Here is a 16,737-nt window from a genome sequence, read left to right on the forward strand (position 1 = left end):
AAACACTTCAAGGACTGCCCCTTGGAAGGTTTTCTGCTGCCCCAGAAGGCAGGACCTGAACCCAGGGCTTCAAGTTACAAAAAGGGCGATTCCGACCCAACATCAGGATCAGGCTTCTGACAGTGATTGCTGTTTGACAGCGGAACGGATGACCTTGGGAGATGAAGGACTCTCCTTCCTTGGAAGCTTTTAAGCAGAGGTTGGACGGCCATCTCTCAGGGATTCTGTCACTGAGATTCCTGCCGTCCAGGGGGTTGGACTAGATGACCCTTGGGGTCCCTTCCAACCCGACAACTCAATGACGTTCATCTTAATGCCCGTGAAGTCTTCCCTCTCCTCCCCAAACCCCCCAAATCTTGTCCTGCCCTCCATATACACACAGATGCACCAACTCTGCAGCACATTTTTGCAAGTAGCAGAACTCAAAATAAATGGCTGGCAACGATCATAAAAGGGGGGGGGGGAAACCCACTTTATTCTCTTTGGGAAAACAAAAATACAGAGTTGTCTTTATTTTCCACACAGTGGATGGTGTTCCCTCGGGTGTCCCTTCCGCTGGAGCAGCCTGGATCCCTGTGGAAGAGCCTGAAATCTCTTGCGTGGGCACAGGGATCAAGCCCTAGATTTCTCCACTCAGGCAGAACCAACAGCAAAATGCCCCCCTGGCAAACCTCCTTGAGCTGGATGAGCAAAGGCAGGCTCTGTGCGCACCGTCAGAGGGGCTTCCTAGGAGCACGATCTCCCGTGGGTTTCCATCAGTCTCTCTGCACACAAAAAGTCCCTTTTGGCAAGTCCTCCTGGGCCAGCCTCCGGCCTCCCCAGCTAGTTCTCTCCCGCCTCATCATAGACGGGGTTGACGTAAGCGCCACTCTTGGGCTCTTCTGCAAAGTCCTTCTGACTGGTGGGCGGCCACTTTGCGTCCTCCTCCAGCTGCCACTGCAGCTTCCGGTACTGGCTGGAGGAGCGGAAGCGGAAGAGGGCCTTGATCAGAAGCCAGAGGCGGTGGTTCTGCAGGATGCCATCCTACAAATGATAATGATAATGATAATGATAATGATAATGATAATGATAATGATAAATAATAATAATTTATTTATACCCCGCCCATCTGGCGGAGTTTCCCCAGCCACACTGGGCAGCTTCCAGTGAAGAACATGGGAGCATGAGAAAGGGGCCCATCCATTCTTAAAAAAACCAGAAGCATTTTTACTTGGTATTATATGCCAAGGTATTAATAGACAAGATGTCAAACTGTTCTTATATGCAACAATAGCGGCAAGAGTATTGTTAGCCCGGAAATGGAAGTAAGAAGAAATTCCGACCAAAGAAGAATGGCAGACGAAATTAATGGACTACGCAGAACTGGACAACATGACAGGAAGGATTTGAAACTTGCCGGACCAGAGATTTACAGAAGATTGGAAGAAGTATATGAATTATTTGAAGAGCAACTGTAATCAACAAATTACGCTAGTAGGACTACAAGAAGTTTTGTAAGGAGAAATATACAAAGTCTTACAAAGTAGAAAAAGATAGAGATATTGGTTATGAGTTTGAAATGTAATAGGGAAAATAAGAAATTCATACTAAGAGATTAGATTGGAAAATTTTCAGGCAGGACTGATGGAAGTCAAAAAAATTGAAGAAGATGTAAAAGTACCGTATTTTTCGCCCTATAGGACGCACTGTCCGATAAGGCGCACCTAGTTTTTTGGGGGGGAAATAAAGGGGGGGAAATTATTATCCCCCCAGGCGCGGGGCTGGGGCGGGGGAAGCCCGAGCTTCCCCCGACCCCAGCCCCCAAACAGGCAGCTCTCTGCAAGCCGTGGGAGCCCAGCGCTGGCTCCCGCTGCTTGCTGAGAGGTCCGCGAAGCCTGGACGTGCTGAGCTCAGTGCGGGCAGGCTTCAGCATGCAGGCAACTCTCCACAAGCAGCAGGAGCCCAGCGCTGGGCTCCCGCTGTTTGCGGAGAGGTGCGCGAAGCCTGGAGAGTGCGCACCGACCCCTCTCGCTCTCCAGGCTTCAGCGAAAGCCTGCATTCGCCCCATAGGACACACACACATTTCCCCTTCATTTTTGGAGGGGGAAAAGTGTGTCCTATAGGGCGAAAAATACGGTATGTTTAATTAAAATGACATGTTAAAAAACTAATAAAAATGTATATATATAAAAGAGAAAGGGGCCCATCCAGTCTAGCATCCTGTTCTCACCGTGGCTGACCAAATGCCCCTGAGAGAAACCCACAGGCAGGGTCCGAGCGCAAGAGCATCTTTCAAGCCTCCTGGCCTTCCAAAGCAGAGCTGCCTCTGATCCCAAAAGCATCTGGAGGCATCGAGGCTGCAGCGTTTTATGGGGGGAAAGTTGCCACTTTGGGAATTCAGTGGCTAGTTTAATCACTGGGCCAAGATGGTTTAAGGCTATTGCACCGATCCTGGCCCGACTGCACCGGCTGCCACTTAGTTTCCGGGCATCATTCAAAGCGCCGCTTTTGACCTCTAAAGCCTGAAATGGCTCAGGACCACCATATTCCCCACGTGAAGCAACCTGGATCCTAAGATCATCTTCTGAGGCCCGTTGTCGTGTGCCTGCTCCGCAAGAGGGGTGGCCCCATGAGAACAGGGCCTTTTCTGTGGTGGCTCCCCGCTTGTGGAATGCTCTCCCCAGGGAAGTTCACCTGGCACCTCCATTACACGTGTTTAGGCACCAGGCGAAAAGGATCCTCTTCAACCAGGCATTGGGATGAACAACATGCTATGCCCTTTAAAATGTGTTTGGGGTAGGGGGCTTATTGGGGTTATTATTAGGATTAGGATTTTGTGTCTTCATTTTGTATTGGTTATGTTGTAAACCGCCCTATGATTTTCAGATGAAGGGCAGTATATCAATTTAATTAATCATCATCATCATCTGTTGGTGAGCAGGAGGAGGATGCTGAGCCCGAGGGATCGCTTTCCCGACCCTCTTTAACCCCCCAAATCTCCTCCACATCCCCTGAACCACCACCAGCAGGTTCCCACAAGCACTGGGAGGAGGGAGCGCTCTGCTGGAAGGGAAAACTCTGAGCCAGTTCCTGGGGAAATGAAAAGCTGTAGCTCAGAGGCTGAGCGTTGGCCTTGCAAGCAGAAGCTCTCAGGTTCAATCCCCGCTGGGACCGAGAGACCCCTGCCTGAAACCGTGGACAGCTGCTGCCCGTCCGTGTAGACAGCGTTGGGCTAGATGGGCCAGCAGCCAGACTTGGCGCAAGGCAGCTTCCTGAAATCATGCTCGCCTGCTCACCTCCATGAAGAACGAGACGGAGAAGGCCACCAGCAGCATCAGCAGCACATAAACCCTCCAGATGGTTGGGGTGCAGTTGACGGTGACCAGTGGCCAGAGGGTGGTGTCCTCATAGCTCAGGACGGAGTGCTCCGGGGCCGGGGCGTTCCTGGCTGTCCCATTGCCCAGGGACACAGGGTGGTCTGCAGTAGGGCACCCCCTGGAAGGAAGACACACACCCCACCCGGAGTTACTTCCTCTGCCTCATTGTCCTGGTCAGATGCAGGTCACAATGAAGAGGCAGAGGCAGATGCTGGCCAAGTTAAATCTTCATTCAAGGAAATGGCAGGCAACTCAGCCTAGTGGTCTCAGCAACCCTTCCCAGCAGGTCTTGGCCCCATGGAGCAGTTGCCAGGCTGAAGGTCCCTGCCTTCCACCTAAGGCTCCTCCTCTCCTGGATGTTTCCCAAGCCGCCTCAAACTGCGCCTGAGAACCTCTGGTCTCTGTTCTGCTTCCCTCCTTATTCTGGGAGAACAGGGGAAGGGGAGCTTGTGGGAATGTTCAGGGTAGCAAGAGAGGATATATTGTTAATTAATGTCAGGGGTTCAGGAGCAGAGGCACAGGAAAGGGAGGAAATAGAGAGCGAGGGGGAGGAATCCGAAGGAAATGTTAGCGATGACAGCGGTCCGAGGTCTCTGAGTCTTTCCAGCGAATCGGAAGATTCACAGAAAGAGGCTCCCATGGTCAGAGCAAGGGGGGTGCCGAGGGGGACACCCCAGGAAGAAGGGGCCAGAGGGGACTCAGAGAGCAGCAGTTGGAAATCAGGACCAGCTTCCCCACCAGAGCACAGTAGGGGGGAGGAGTCCCAGGTATCGGGATCAGGCGGCTCGCCGCCAGTGGGAGGACATGAGTCAGGATTGGCCACGCCTCCATCGGGGAGCGAGGAAACGGTCAAGAGGAAGGTTGAAGGCTGGGCGCGCGCGCCAAGTTCAAATGTACAGGAGGGCGGCGCAGTTGGCAGCCCGGATAGGGAGCCAGGTCCCAAAGCCCGCCGAAAAGAGGGGGAGGAGTCAGGGGGGTCAGCGTCAGAAGAGTCCAGAAAGGAGGAGACCCCGGGGGGCAGAAGGACCCAGAGGAGAAAGGAGAGACGGAAGAGGTGGAGTAAGGTTAAAGTATTAAGTTGGTGTACAGGGGGTGGAGATGAGGCATCTGAATATAGACTGTATTTTTAATCAAGGTTTATATTGACTTATATTTTGATCAGGTTCATAAAGTCTAAAATGGGCTTAAATTCACAAATGTTTCATGCCAGGCAGAAGACCAGCTGCTTAGAGAACCTTGGCAATGTTTTCCTCCTAGACAAGGGGCCCCTTGATTTATAGCAGAAAACAATTCTCAAAGTCGTAAAAAGGGAATTACAGGCTAAGAGCAAGGTTACAGACCCTACATAATTAAGAGTTGGTAAATAGTAAAATAATACCAATGTGCCTCCCAGTAAAATGAGCCAGATCTTCTTCCTAAGGTTAAAAAGGCCAAGAGCAATGGAGAAGCATCTAGCTGGCAGAAAGAGAGCATTTTTGGGAAGTCTTTTCTAAAGCTGTTTCTTTCTTAAACTGAGAGAGTTAAAGGGCAATAAATGTTGGGAAGAGCTAATGGGAAAAGCCGCTGGCTGAAGGGGGGGTGTAAACTGAAGAGGCTCCTTTTGAAGCTGTTTTTTACTGAGTTCCTTTTTTACTTTACAAAGGCCTTATTCCTTTTAAAAGGCTACCTATGTTATGTATTAAATATATTGGCTTAAATGTAATTATGCAAAGGATTTAAGAAATGCTAGATTCTTATTTCATATAGTTGTAAGAGTTGTATTTATCCTGAAATTAAGTCAGCCACCAGCCTAGCCCCCCTGCCGGACAGGGGACGCCATCAAGCGCTCCTGATATATGGTTGTCAGGCATTTGTTTGGAAACCTTCATGGAGAAGCTAAAGCGTGGCTGCGCAATCTGTGGAGAGATAAGGATCCGGCGCTCCGAAGTGCGGATGCATTCATTAAAGCGATGGATTCGTGTTTTTTATCAAATATAGACGTTGATATCGCCAGAAAAGACATACATGGGCTGAAACAGGGGAGAGCCAGTGTAAGGCAGTATCATTCCCGCTTTTTTGCCTTACTCCATGCGCTGGGATGGGAGAAAGATTCCGTTCCAGTCAGAGACCTTTTTTGGGAAGGCTTGAATGCAAATGTGAAAGACGAAATGGCAAGGGGGGAGAGACCACAGACCACTCAGGAGGTGGTACAGAGGGCGCTGTCAATTGGGGTGCGCCTGGAAGAACGTCCATGGAGCAGAGAAGAAGGGCGCTGGGGACGCACGCCAGCGAGAGCACCTCCCCTCTTTCCCAAGGATGCAGCGCGTGCACAATCCACGCCTCCGCAGGGAGGGGGAGAGGAACCAATGGAGATTGGAGGCGCCAGGGCTCAGTCAGCTACCAGAGCCCTAGCACCGGGAGCAGTCAAAGCGAAGCCTCCTAGAGGGAACAGGAAGTGTTACATCTGTGACAATCCGCAGCACATGGCGAAAGAGTGTCCCCAGAGGCTCCACAGGCACACTGCAGCCTCCGCAGCAGTAACAGAAGCAACCCAGCAGAGAGAACCACAGCAGGGAAACGACGGAGTCTGGCTGGAGGAAGAGGCACTGGGGCCCAGCCAGACGAGTCAGTGAAGCAGTCCCCAGAGATTTTGCAGCCCACAGACCCCCTCCCGCCCAAACCAGTGGTGCAGCTCACCGCATCGCTCCAGCTACCCAATGGACTCACTATGGAAGTACCCATTACCATTGACTCTGGCAGTAATGCAGACTTTATAGGACTGGATTTCATTCAACAACACAGCATAGCGCTACTGCCAGCCACGCTGCCCCTGAAGGTTGTCACGGTGGATGGCAGGGAACTGCTGGGGGGGCAGGTGGTGAAGCAAACGCCTCCGATGGTGATGCAAATTGGGAATCACCGAGAAGTCATCAGCTTCAATGTCACCCAACTGTCGGACACGCCTGTAGTATTAGGCATGAGTTGGCTGCACAGGCAAAGCCCTACATTGGCGTGGTACCAGCGCCAACTGACTTTCGGTTCATCCTACTGTGCGGAACATTGCATTCTGCCTAGCACGGAAGGGGAAGAGGATGACCCGCAGCTACAATTAGGCACGCTGCAAGCAGTGCCCATCAAGTACGCAGCGTTTTTGGAGGTTTTCTGCGAGAAGGAGGCGGACAAGCTACCTCCCCACAGACCTTATGACTGCAAGATTGACCTCCTGCCGGGGGCGACGCTGCCGACCGGGAAACTGTATTCCATGTCTGAAGACGAACTGCAGGAACTCAGGGAGTTCATAGATCACAACTTGAAGCGCGGCTTCATCCGGGAATCCAGGGCAGTGGGGGGCAGTCCAGTATTCTTTGTGAAGAAAAAGGACACGCCCCAAAAAAGGCTTGTAGTGGACTATCGAATTTTGAACTCGAAAACAAAGCCCACAGCCTTCCCCATACCCAAGATCGACGACCTGCTCGCGACGGTGAGAAAAGGACGCGTTTTCACCAAGTTGGATCTGCGAGGGGCGTACAACCTGATTCGCATATGGGAAGGCGATGAGTGGAAGACGGCCATGTTCACGCCCCTGGGCACCTATGAATACAGGGTCATGCCCTTTGGATTACAAAAAGGCTCCCACTGTTTTCAAGCCTTCATGCATCACCTGTTAGCGGGACTCCTCTACAAGAAGTGCGTCTGCTTCCTGGACGACATCCTGATATTCTCAGAATCGCAGGAGGCTCACGAGAGAGACGTCAAGGAAGTCCTGCAGAGGCTGCAGGAGCACAGACTGTAATCCAAGCTGGAGAAGTGCCAGTTCGACATGACGGAGGTGGATTTCCTGGGCTACAAATTGTCGGACAAGGGGCTCGCCATGGACAGCGCCAAGGTTCGCTCAGTGTTGGACTGGAAGAGCCCGCGCAATCGGAAGGAGGTCCAGAGGTTTGTTGGCTTTGCTAACTTTTACCGCAAGTTCATCAAGGGGTTCGCGATGCAGACGGCGGCCATTACCGACACGCTCAGCTCCAAGAAGAAGAAGTTCATCTGGACGGAGCAAGCGGAGCAGTCCTTTCAGAAACTCAAGCGTCTCTTCTCGTCAGAAGAGCAGCTACTGCACGTGAATCCCAGCAGACCGATGAGGGTTGAAACGGACGCCTCAGACAGGGCCGTGGGAGCAGTACTGTTGCAGCAAGACCCGCAGGGGGACTGGTGACCGTGCGCCTTCTACTCCAGGAAGCTCAGCAAGTCAGAGCAGAACTACACCATCTGGGACAGGGAGTTGCTAGCCATTCATGCAGCATTCAAGGCGTGGCGGCACTTCCTTATCGGAGCCAAACACACAGTGCAGGTCCGCACAGACCATAAGAACCTGGAGTACTGGCGCACGGCGAGGTTCCTGAACCAGAGGCACATACGCTGGGCGGAGTTCTTTGCAGACTTCGACTTCAGGATAGAGTACATCCCAGGCGACAACAACGTCATGGCGGATGCACTGTCCAGGAAGCCGCAATACCTCGAGGAGGCGGCACCAGCGGCGGCCAAGCACATTTCGCACCGAAAGCGTGGGCGTGCGCTTCGGCAACCGTGGACCTGCATGCTGTAGGTCGCGCGCTGCAGGAAGACCCCTTCGCACAAGCCAAGATGAAGGAGGTGCACAGGGGCACGGCGAAGGACGCCGAGTTCCAGATACGCGACGGATTGCTCATCCGCAAAGGGGCCCTCTACGTACCGGGAGACCACCTCCGCGCGAAGGTACTGCAGCAGTTGCACGACGCACCCACCGCCGGGCACTTTGGCAAAGAGAAGACTGTAGAGTTAGTAGCCAGAGATTTTTGGTGGCCCAAGATGCGGGGGGAAGTCGCGGATTACGTCTCGAGGTGCGACACCTGCCAAAGGGCCAAGTCAGTGCACAAACCGCCAGCGGGACTGCTGGAACCGCTGCAGACACCGATCGAACCGTGGGAGAGGGTGGCCCTGGACTTTGTAACGGATCTGCCCAGCTCGAGGGGCAAGACAGCAGTGCTAGTGGTGGTGGACATGTTCACCAAAATGGCCCACTTCATTCCGTGTGCGAAGGTGGCCACGGCGGAACAGACCGCCAAACTGTTCATAGACCACGTGTTCAGGGTTCACGGTCTACCACGTTCCATCCTGTCTGACCGGGGGCGACAGTTCATCTCAAACTTCTGGCAGAAGCTGATGGGCATCCTGAACGTCAAGATCAACCTAGCGTCGGCGAGACACCCGCAAACCAACGGACAAGCGGAGCGGGTCAACGGCGTCATGCAGCAGTACCTGAGATGCTACGCAAATCAGCAGCCTGCAACATGGGTGGACTACCTGCCGCTCGCCGAGTTCGCCTACAACAACACGAAGCACGTGTCCACGGGGGTGACACCGTTCTTCACCAACAACGGGAGGCATCCCAGAACCTTCCCGGGAAGAGAGAGAGTGGGGGAGGGGGAGCCACAGGCAGCGGAAGCCTTAGCATCAGAGCTGCAGGAGGTCCACGAACAGCTTCGGAGGCAGTTAGAACTAGCAAAGCACGCATACAAACTGCAGGCTGACAGACACAGAAGGGTTGGGGAAAACATAGGGGTGGGAGACTGGGTTTGGTTAGCAGCCCAGGCAGTGCCGGCCAGATCGTTAGCGAAGAAGAAGCTCGGACATAAGCAGCTAGGGCCTTACCAAGTCGAGGCACAGGTTAATCCAGTGGCTTTCCGGTTGACACTTCCGGAGGGATCCAGAATGCACCCAGTTTTCCATAGATCAGTGCTCACGCCCTACAAAGCACCTCACAGATTTCAGGAGCCAGGCATGGCACCAGACCCGCTCAGGGAAACGCCCACAAGGGGGGGTCGCCAAGGGGGGAACCCATCAACGAGGTCACAGAGATTTTAGACTCGAGATGGGGGGAAGAAGGAGTAGAATATCTGCTAGCCAGAGAAGGTACCCCGGCCAGCGCCAACAGTTGGGTGCCGGACTATGCTTTGGACGAGCCGCTGCTCAAGGACGAGTTTCATGCCCTTTTCCCACACAGGCCCATGCCAGCCGAGTATTTCGACGACTGGCTTTTCACACCCACACTTTCAGCCAGCACATTCCAGGGGTTCACCTCGGACGAGGAACAGGCACTAGGCACACGTTCCCCGGAGGGATCACCCTCGGGGTCTGCCTCAGACCGCTCTTATTGGTGGGACGATCGACCAGAGGAGCAGTGGCGCAAGAAGTGGCTGGGGGGTCCTTGGCAGGCAACGTCCCCAGAGGAGATCGGGGGAGAGACGGACATGGACGTGTTGGGGGAGGACCTGGGGTTCGAGCACGGAGGCCAAGAGATGGAAGCGGAGGAGATCGACGTCGGCGAGAGCACGGAGGACGAGCCGGACTTATCCGGCTGGATGCACGCCACGGGGGACGAACTGTATCCGGCACTCACCCCCACAACAACGGAGCACCCAGTACCCACACCTGAAGGAGGGGAGGGGGAAGGGTGGGCTTCAAGGGGGGATGGATGTCAGGGGTTCAGGAGCAGAGGCACAGGAAAGGGAGGAAATAGAGAGCGAGGGGGAGGAATCCGAAGGAAATGTTAGCGATGACAGCGGTCCGAGGTCTCTGAGTCTTTCCAGCGAATCGGAAGATTCACAGAAAGAGGCTCCCATGGTCAGAGCAAGGGGGTGCCGAGGGGGACACCCCAGGAAGAAGGGGCCAGAGGGGACTCAGAGAGCAGCAGTTGGGAATCAGGACCAGCTTCCCCACCAGAGTGCAGTAGGGGGGAGGAGTCCCAGGGATCGGGAGCAGGCGGCTCACCGCCAGCGGGAGGACATGAGTCAGGATTGGCCACGCCTCCATCGGGGAGCGAGGAAACGGTCAAGAGGAAGGTTGAAGGCTGGGCGCGAGCGCCAAGTTCAAATGTACAGGAAGGCGGCGCAGTTGGCAGCCCGGATAGGGAGCCAGGTCCCAAAGCCCGCCGAAAAGAGGGGGAGGAGTCAGGGGGGTCAGCGTCAGAAGAGTCCAGAAAGGAGGAGACCCCGGGGGGCAGAAGGACCCAGAGGAGAAAGGAGAGACGGAAGAGGTGGAGTAAGGTTAAAGTATTAAGTTGGTGTACAGGGGGTGGAGACTCAGATGGAGCTTCGCCGGTCTAGCCTCTAAGACGTAAAGCTGGGGCGCTCCGGTTTGGAAATGGAAACTGTACTTCAATAAAGACTTTTGTTTATTACTACCGGGTAGCGTTGGTCCTCTGTGAGCTGGGACCAGGAGCCAGCTCTGACAATTAATATCCTTCCTAACTTGTGCTAGCAAGATCCTTTACTTAGCAGAGTTTACATTCCCCTTCTTACACGCATAGCAGATAGCTGGTTGCAGGCTCGTGTGAGCCTCTCACTATTATACAATGTTAGGGTACATTCGGCACAGAAACATGTGTGTATACCTTTAAGAAGTTTCTGGGATTAATTGGCTGCAGCTGGCCATTGCTATATAGGAAAAAAGCTGAGTTTTGTAGCCTCCCTGCAGGAATAACACCCACCAGAGTTTGTGTTTATTATTTTGTAATAAAGTCTTCGTTTTAGTTTGGGTTTTTACACCTATGTGTCCTGGAGTCACTCTGTCCTCTGCCACTATCTGGAAATCTCCCCCTCCAACAGGTTATGGGGCCAGTCCCCAGTCCTGAGTGGGCAGAGACAGAGCATGAAAAGAACCCAGAGACTGGAAGCGACTCAGCGTTTCTCAAACGGCTGGCTATGTGAAGGCGTCGGCAGGGAGTGTCTGTTTGAGACCAGGAGCCGAACATTTCTTCAAGCCATGTGTGAGTAAGGACTGAGTGGAAAGCTGAAAGCTGGGTGGAGCCATGGCTGGACTTGGAGCTGGAGCTCAAGGGGGAGCTTCATATTTTCCAGTAGAGAAACTGGGAGAGTCCAATTATATGTCATGGAGTTTACAGATGCAGGCGTTTTTAAAGAAAGAACAATGATGGACTGTTATTGTTAACCCTCCTGTAAAAGAGGAGGATGAAGAAGTAGATGAAGCAGACCAAAGGCTGGAGGACAAAGCCTATGCCAATTTAATTTTGAGTTTAGAGAAATCTGAGTTATCTCATGTGCGAGACCTTGAAACAGCAAGTGAGATTTGGCAAGCACTGAGAACGATACACATTACAGACACTGCTGGCAGCAAAATTACTCTAATGAGAGCTCTGTACCGAGCCAGACTAAGTGAGGGTGAATGTGTTTCAACACACCTTCAAAGAATGCGTGATTTATTTTCACAGTTAAATAATAATGTCAGGGGCTCAGGAGCAGAGGCACAAGGGAGAGAGGAAATGGAGAGCGAAGGGGAAGAATCTGAGGGCAGCGTAGGGGAGTATGACAGTGACCCGAGAGATTCCATGAGCTTCTCCAGCGAATCAGAAGATTCCCAGAAGGAGGCGCCAATGGTCAGGGCAAGGGGGGTCCCAGGGGGGACGCACCAGAAACAAGGGGCCAGCGGGGACTCCCAAAGCAGCAGTGGGAGATCAGGACCAGCTTCCCCACCAGAGCGTAGTGAGGGGGAAGAGTCCCATGTGTCAGGGCCAGCGTCTCCTCCAGCAGGGAGAGAAGATGAGTCAGGGCTGACCACACCTCTATCGGAGAGTGGGGGAACGGAGGGGAGGTCAGGTCCAGCTAGCCTCCCCGAAGGGGGAAGCAGTGACAGGAGCAGTGTAACGGTCAGGAGGAAGGTTGCCGGCTGGGCGCGCGCACCAAGTTCGAATGTACAGGCGCGCGGGACAGCAGAAAACCCGGATTGGGAACCAGGTCCCAAAGCCCGCCGGAGGCAGGGGGAAGACTCAGGGGACTCAGCGTCAGAAGAGTCTAGGAAGGGCAAGACCCCAGCGGACAGGCGGAACCAGAGGAGGAAAGAGCAAAGGAAGAGGTGGAGCAAGGCTAGAGTCTTAAACTGGTGTCTGGGGGGAGGAGATTCAGACGGAGCTTCAGCGGTCTAGAGTTTGAGACGTAGAGCTGCGCGCTGCGGCTGTGAAAGCGAAACTGAACTTCAATAAAGACTTTTGTATATAACAACAAACTGGCGTTGGTCCTTTGTGAGCTGGGACCTCGGGCAGCTCTGACAAATAAAAATAATAATAATTTATTATTTATACCCTGCCCATCTGGCTGGGCCTCCCCAGCCACTCTGGGCGGCTTCCATAAAAACCAAAAATACAGTAAAATATCACACGTTAAAAACTTCCCTGAACAGGGCTGCCTTAAGATGTCTTCTGAATGTCAGGTAGTTGTTTATCGCTTTGACATCTGCTGGAAGGGCGTTCCACAGGGCGGGCGCCACCACCGAGAAGGCCCTCTGCCTGGTTCCCTGTAGCTTTGCTTCTCGCAATGAGGGAACCGCCAGAAGGCCCTCGGCGCTGGACCTCAGTGTCCGGGCAGAATGATGGGGGTGGAGACGCTCCTTCAGGTATACTGGACCGAGGCCGTTTGGGCCTTTAAAGGTCAGCACCAACACTTTGAATTGTGCTCGGAAACGTACTGGGAGCCAATGTAGGTCTTTCAAGACCGGTGTTATATGGTCTCGGTGGCCGCCCCCAGTCACCAGTCTAGCTGCCGCATTCTGGATTAGTTGTAGTTTCCGAGTCACCTTCAAAGGTAGCCCCACGTAGAGTGCATTGCTTTAGTCCAAGCGGGAGATAACCAGAGCATGCACCACTCTGGCAAGACAGTTCGCAGGCAGATAGGGTCTCAGCCTACTGTCAGGGGTTCAGGAGCAGAGGCAAGGGCAAGGAAGGAAACAGAGAGCGAAGGGGAGGAGGCAGAAGAAAGGATGAGCGATGACGACGACCCGAGATCTCCGAGTCTCTCCAGTGAGTCGGAGGATTCACAGAAAGGAGCACCAGTGGCCAAGGCAAGGGGGGAGTTTAGGGGGGCACCCCAGGGAGATAGAGCCAGAGGGGAATCAGAGGAGAGCAGTTGGAGATCGGGTCCAGCGTCACCGCCAGAGAACAGGGAAGAGGAAAGGAGCCAGGGGGCAAGCGCTGGCAGCTCACAGCAGGAGGGAGGGCACGAGTCAGGGGTGGCCACACCTCCATCTGGGAGCGAAGAAACGGTTAGACGGAAGGTGGAAGGTTGGGCGCGCGCGCCAAGTTCAAATGCACAGGAAGGAGGCGCAGTAGGCAGCCCGGAAAGAGAGCCGGGTCCTAAAGCCCGGCGCAAGGAGACAGGAGAGTCCGGGGGGTCAGCGTCCGAAGAATCCCGGAAGGAAGAGACCCAGGGGGGCAGAGGGACCCAGAGAAGAACAGTCAGGCGGAAAAGGTGGAGCAGGGCTAGGATATTAAGTTGGTGTACGAGGGGCGGAGATTCAGACGGAGCTTCGCCGATCTAGCTACTAGACGTAGGGTTGCACGCAGCAGCTTGAGAATGGAAACTGTAACTCAATAAAGACTTTTACTTAATGACCGTTGGCTAGCGTGATCCTCTGTGAGCTAGGATCTTGAAGTAACCCTGACAGTAAGCTCCGTCTCCATATTGTGGGCATCTACAGCCTCGAGGAGAGGAGAGAAGCAGGTGCCTACGAGTGAGCTCACGAACGGCAGCCGACATGACGGCTGAACAGCAGATAGCGGAACTCAGAGAAGCAGTGTCACAGCTGAATGCCGAGGCTCTCGCATCCAGGAAGAGAGAGGAGGACGCAGCTGCCGCCTACAGGGATCTCCAGGTCAGGTTGGAAGTGCTTACGAAGCAAGGGCAACAGACACCCAAACCAGAGGGGATTGGGTTGGGGAGACGCACAGGCGGTCTGGTCTCTCACTTCGATGGGAACCTGCAACAGTATCCCAATTTTAAAGCAGACGTACTGTGTGCACTGCAACTGCTGAGTAAAGATTTTCGAGATGAGCAAGAGAAAGTGGGGTTCATCATGTCTTACTTGCATGGGGATGCCAGAGCATGGCTGCGCAATTTATGGAGGGATAACGATCCGGCGCTCCAAAATGCGAATGCCTTTATTAAAGCGATGGATGCGTGTTTTTTATCAAGCATTGACGTGGATCTTGCTCGGCAACAGATTCATGGACTGAAGCAGGGAAGGGCCAGCGTACGGCAGTACCATGCCCGCTTTTTCGCCTTGGCCAGTGCCCTAGAATGGGACAGAGATGCGACCCCTGTAAGAGACCTTTTCTGAGAGGGACTAAACAGCTCTGTAAAAGATGAGATTGCGAGGGGGGAGAGACCCCGGACCACCCAGGAGGTCGTGCAGAGGGCGCTGGCAGTGGGGGTACGGCTGGAAGGACGTCCGTGGAGCAGGGACGAAGGGCGTGGAGGGCGCGAACCAGCCAGGGGCTCCTCCTTCTTTCCCAGAGAAGCAGCACGTACGCAATCCACGCCTCCGCCAGGGGGAGGAGCTGAACCGATGGAGGTTGGAGGTGCCAGGGCTCAGTCAGCAACCAGAGCCCTAGCACCAGCAGCAGTGAAAGCGAAGCCTCCTAGAGGGAACAGGAAGTGTTACGTCTGTGAGGAGCCAGGGCATATGGCGAAAGAGTGTCCCCAGAGGCTCCACAAGCTCACTGCAGCCTCAGCAATGGCGACTGCAGCAACGCAGCAAGGAGAACCACAGCAGGGAAACGACGCTGTCTGGCTGGAGGAAGAGGCACTGGGGCCCAGCCAGACGTATTAATGATGCAGTCCCCAGAGATTTTACAGCCCGTGAACCCCCTCCCGCCCAAACCAGTGGTGAGGCTCACCGCGTCGCTCCAGCTGCCCAATGGCATCACCATGGACGTGCCAATCACCATTGACTCAGGCAGCAATGCGGACTTTATGGGGCAGGACTTTGTCAACCAGCATGCTATACAGTTGCTGCCGGCCACACTGCCCCTGCAGGTGGTCACGGTGGATGGCAGGGAGCTGCTAGGAGGGCAAGTGGTGCAGCAGACGCCACCGATGGTGATGCGACTTGGGAATCACAAAGAAGTCATCAGCTTCAACGTCACTCAATTGTCGGACACGCCCATTGTGTTGGGCATGAGTTGGCTGGACAAACACAGCCCAACGCTGGCTTGGTACCAGAGGCAGCTGACCTTCGGCTCTTCCTTTTGTGCTGAACACTGCATCGTGCCCAGGCAGGAAGGAGAGGAAGAGGAGTCACAGCTGCTGCTAGGCACGCTGCAAGCGATTCCCCACAAGTACGCAGACTTTTTGGAAGTTTTCTGCGAGAAGGAGGCAGACAGGCTACCCCCTCACAGGCCATATGACTGCAAGATTGACCTGCTGCCAGGGGCGGCGCTGCCTAAGGGGAAACTGTATTCCATGTCAGAGGACGAGCTGCAAGAACTCAAGGAGTTCATCGATCATAATTTGGAGCGCGGTTTCATCCGAGAGTCCAAGGCGGTGGGAGGCAGCCCGGTGTTCTTCGTTAAGAAGCGGGATACGCCCCAAAAGAGGCTCGTGGTGGATTACAGGACCTTGAACAGTGTGACTAAGCCGTCGGACTTCCCCATGCCCCGAATTGACGACCTCCTCGCAAAGGTGCGGAAGGGCAGAGTGTTCACCAAATTGGACCTGCGAGGTGCGTACAACCTCATTCGCATGCGGGAGGGAGACGAGTGGAAAACAGCCATGTTCACGCCACTGGGGACCTACGAATATAGAGTTATGCCTTTTGGATTGCAAAATGGCTCCCACGTTTTTCAAGCATTCATGCATCACGTGTTGGCGGGACTTCTCTACAAGACGTGCGTCTGTTTCTTAGATGACATCCTGATCTTTTCGGAGTCGCAACAGGAGCATGACAAACACGTCAAGGAAGTACTGAACAGGCTGAAGCACCATAGGCTCTACGCCAAGCTGGAGAAGTGCCAATTTGACGTGACGGAGGTGGATTTTCTGGGCTACAAGCTGTCTGACAAGGGGCTCGCCATGGACAGCGCCAAGGTTCGAGCGGTGTTGGATTGGAAGAGCCCGCGCAACCGGAAGGAGGTCCAACGGTTTGTCGGCTTTGCGAACTTCTATCGCAAGTTTATCAAGGGCTTCGCTATGCAGACGGCGGCCATCACTGACACGCTTAGCTCCAAGAAAAAGAAGTTCATTTGGACAGAGCAGGCGGAACAGTCCTTTCAGGCACTCAAGCGTCTCTTCGCGTCGGAAGAGCAGCTGCTTCATGTCAACCCCAGCAAGCCGATGAGGGTGGAGACTGACGCCTCGGACAGAGCCGTGGGGGCGGTCCTGCTGCAGAAAGACCCGCAGGGGGTGTGGCGACCGGGAGCGTTTTACTCCAGGAAGCTCAGCAAGTCCGAGCAGAACTACACCATATGGGACAGGGAGTTGCTGGCCATTCATGCAGCGTTCAAGGCGTGGAGGCACTTTCTGATCGGCGCCAAGCACACGGTGCAGGTTTGCACGGACCACAAGAACCTGGAGCACTGGCG

At 54.2% G+C, this 16,737-nt stretch overlaps 1 protein-coding gene across 2 annotated transcripts in view; it reads right to left on the bottom strand.

Moving 5' to 3' along the window:
* Nucleotides 1–526: 526 nt before the first annotated feature.
* LOC144327913 (putative cation-transporting ATPase 13A5) overlaps nt 527–16,737 on the bottom strand; it is a 42,209-nt gene continuing 25,998 nt past the window's right edge. The window contains exons 1-2 of one of the 2 annotated variants that reach the window (XM_077929548.1): nt 3,276–3,711; nt 527–1,023 (exon numbers count right to left, since the gene is read on the bottom strand). In XM_077929548.1, the coding sequence (XP_077785674.1) occupies nt 823–1,023; nt 3,276–3,314 (240 nt within the window). In that variant the 5' untranslated portion in view covers nt 3,315–3,711 and the 3' untranslated portion in view covers nt 527–822. Of the gene's footprint in view, nt 1,024–3,275; nt 3,712–16,737 lie in introns of those variants that run through there. The other variant, XR_013393079.1, reaches the window with a different exon arrangement.

Source organism: Podarcis muralis, chromosome 6 (assembly GCF_964188315.1).
Source record: "Podarcis muralis chromosome 6, rPodMur119.hap1.1, whole genome shotgun sequence".
Taxonomy (NCBI): domain Eukaryota; kingdom Metazoa; phylum Chordata; class Lepidosauria; order Squamata; family Lacertidae; genus Podarcis; species Podarcis muralis.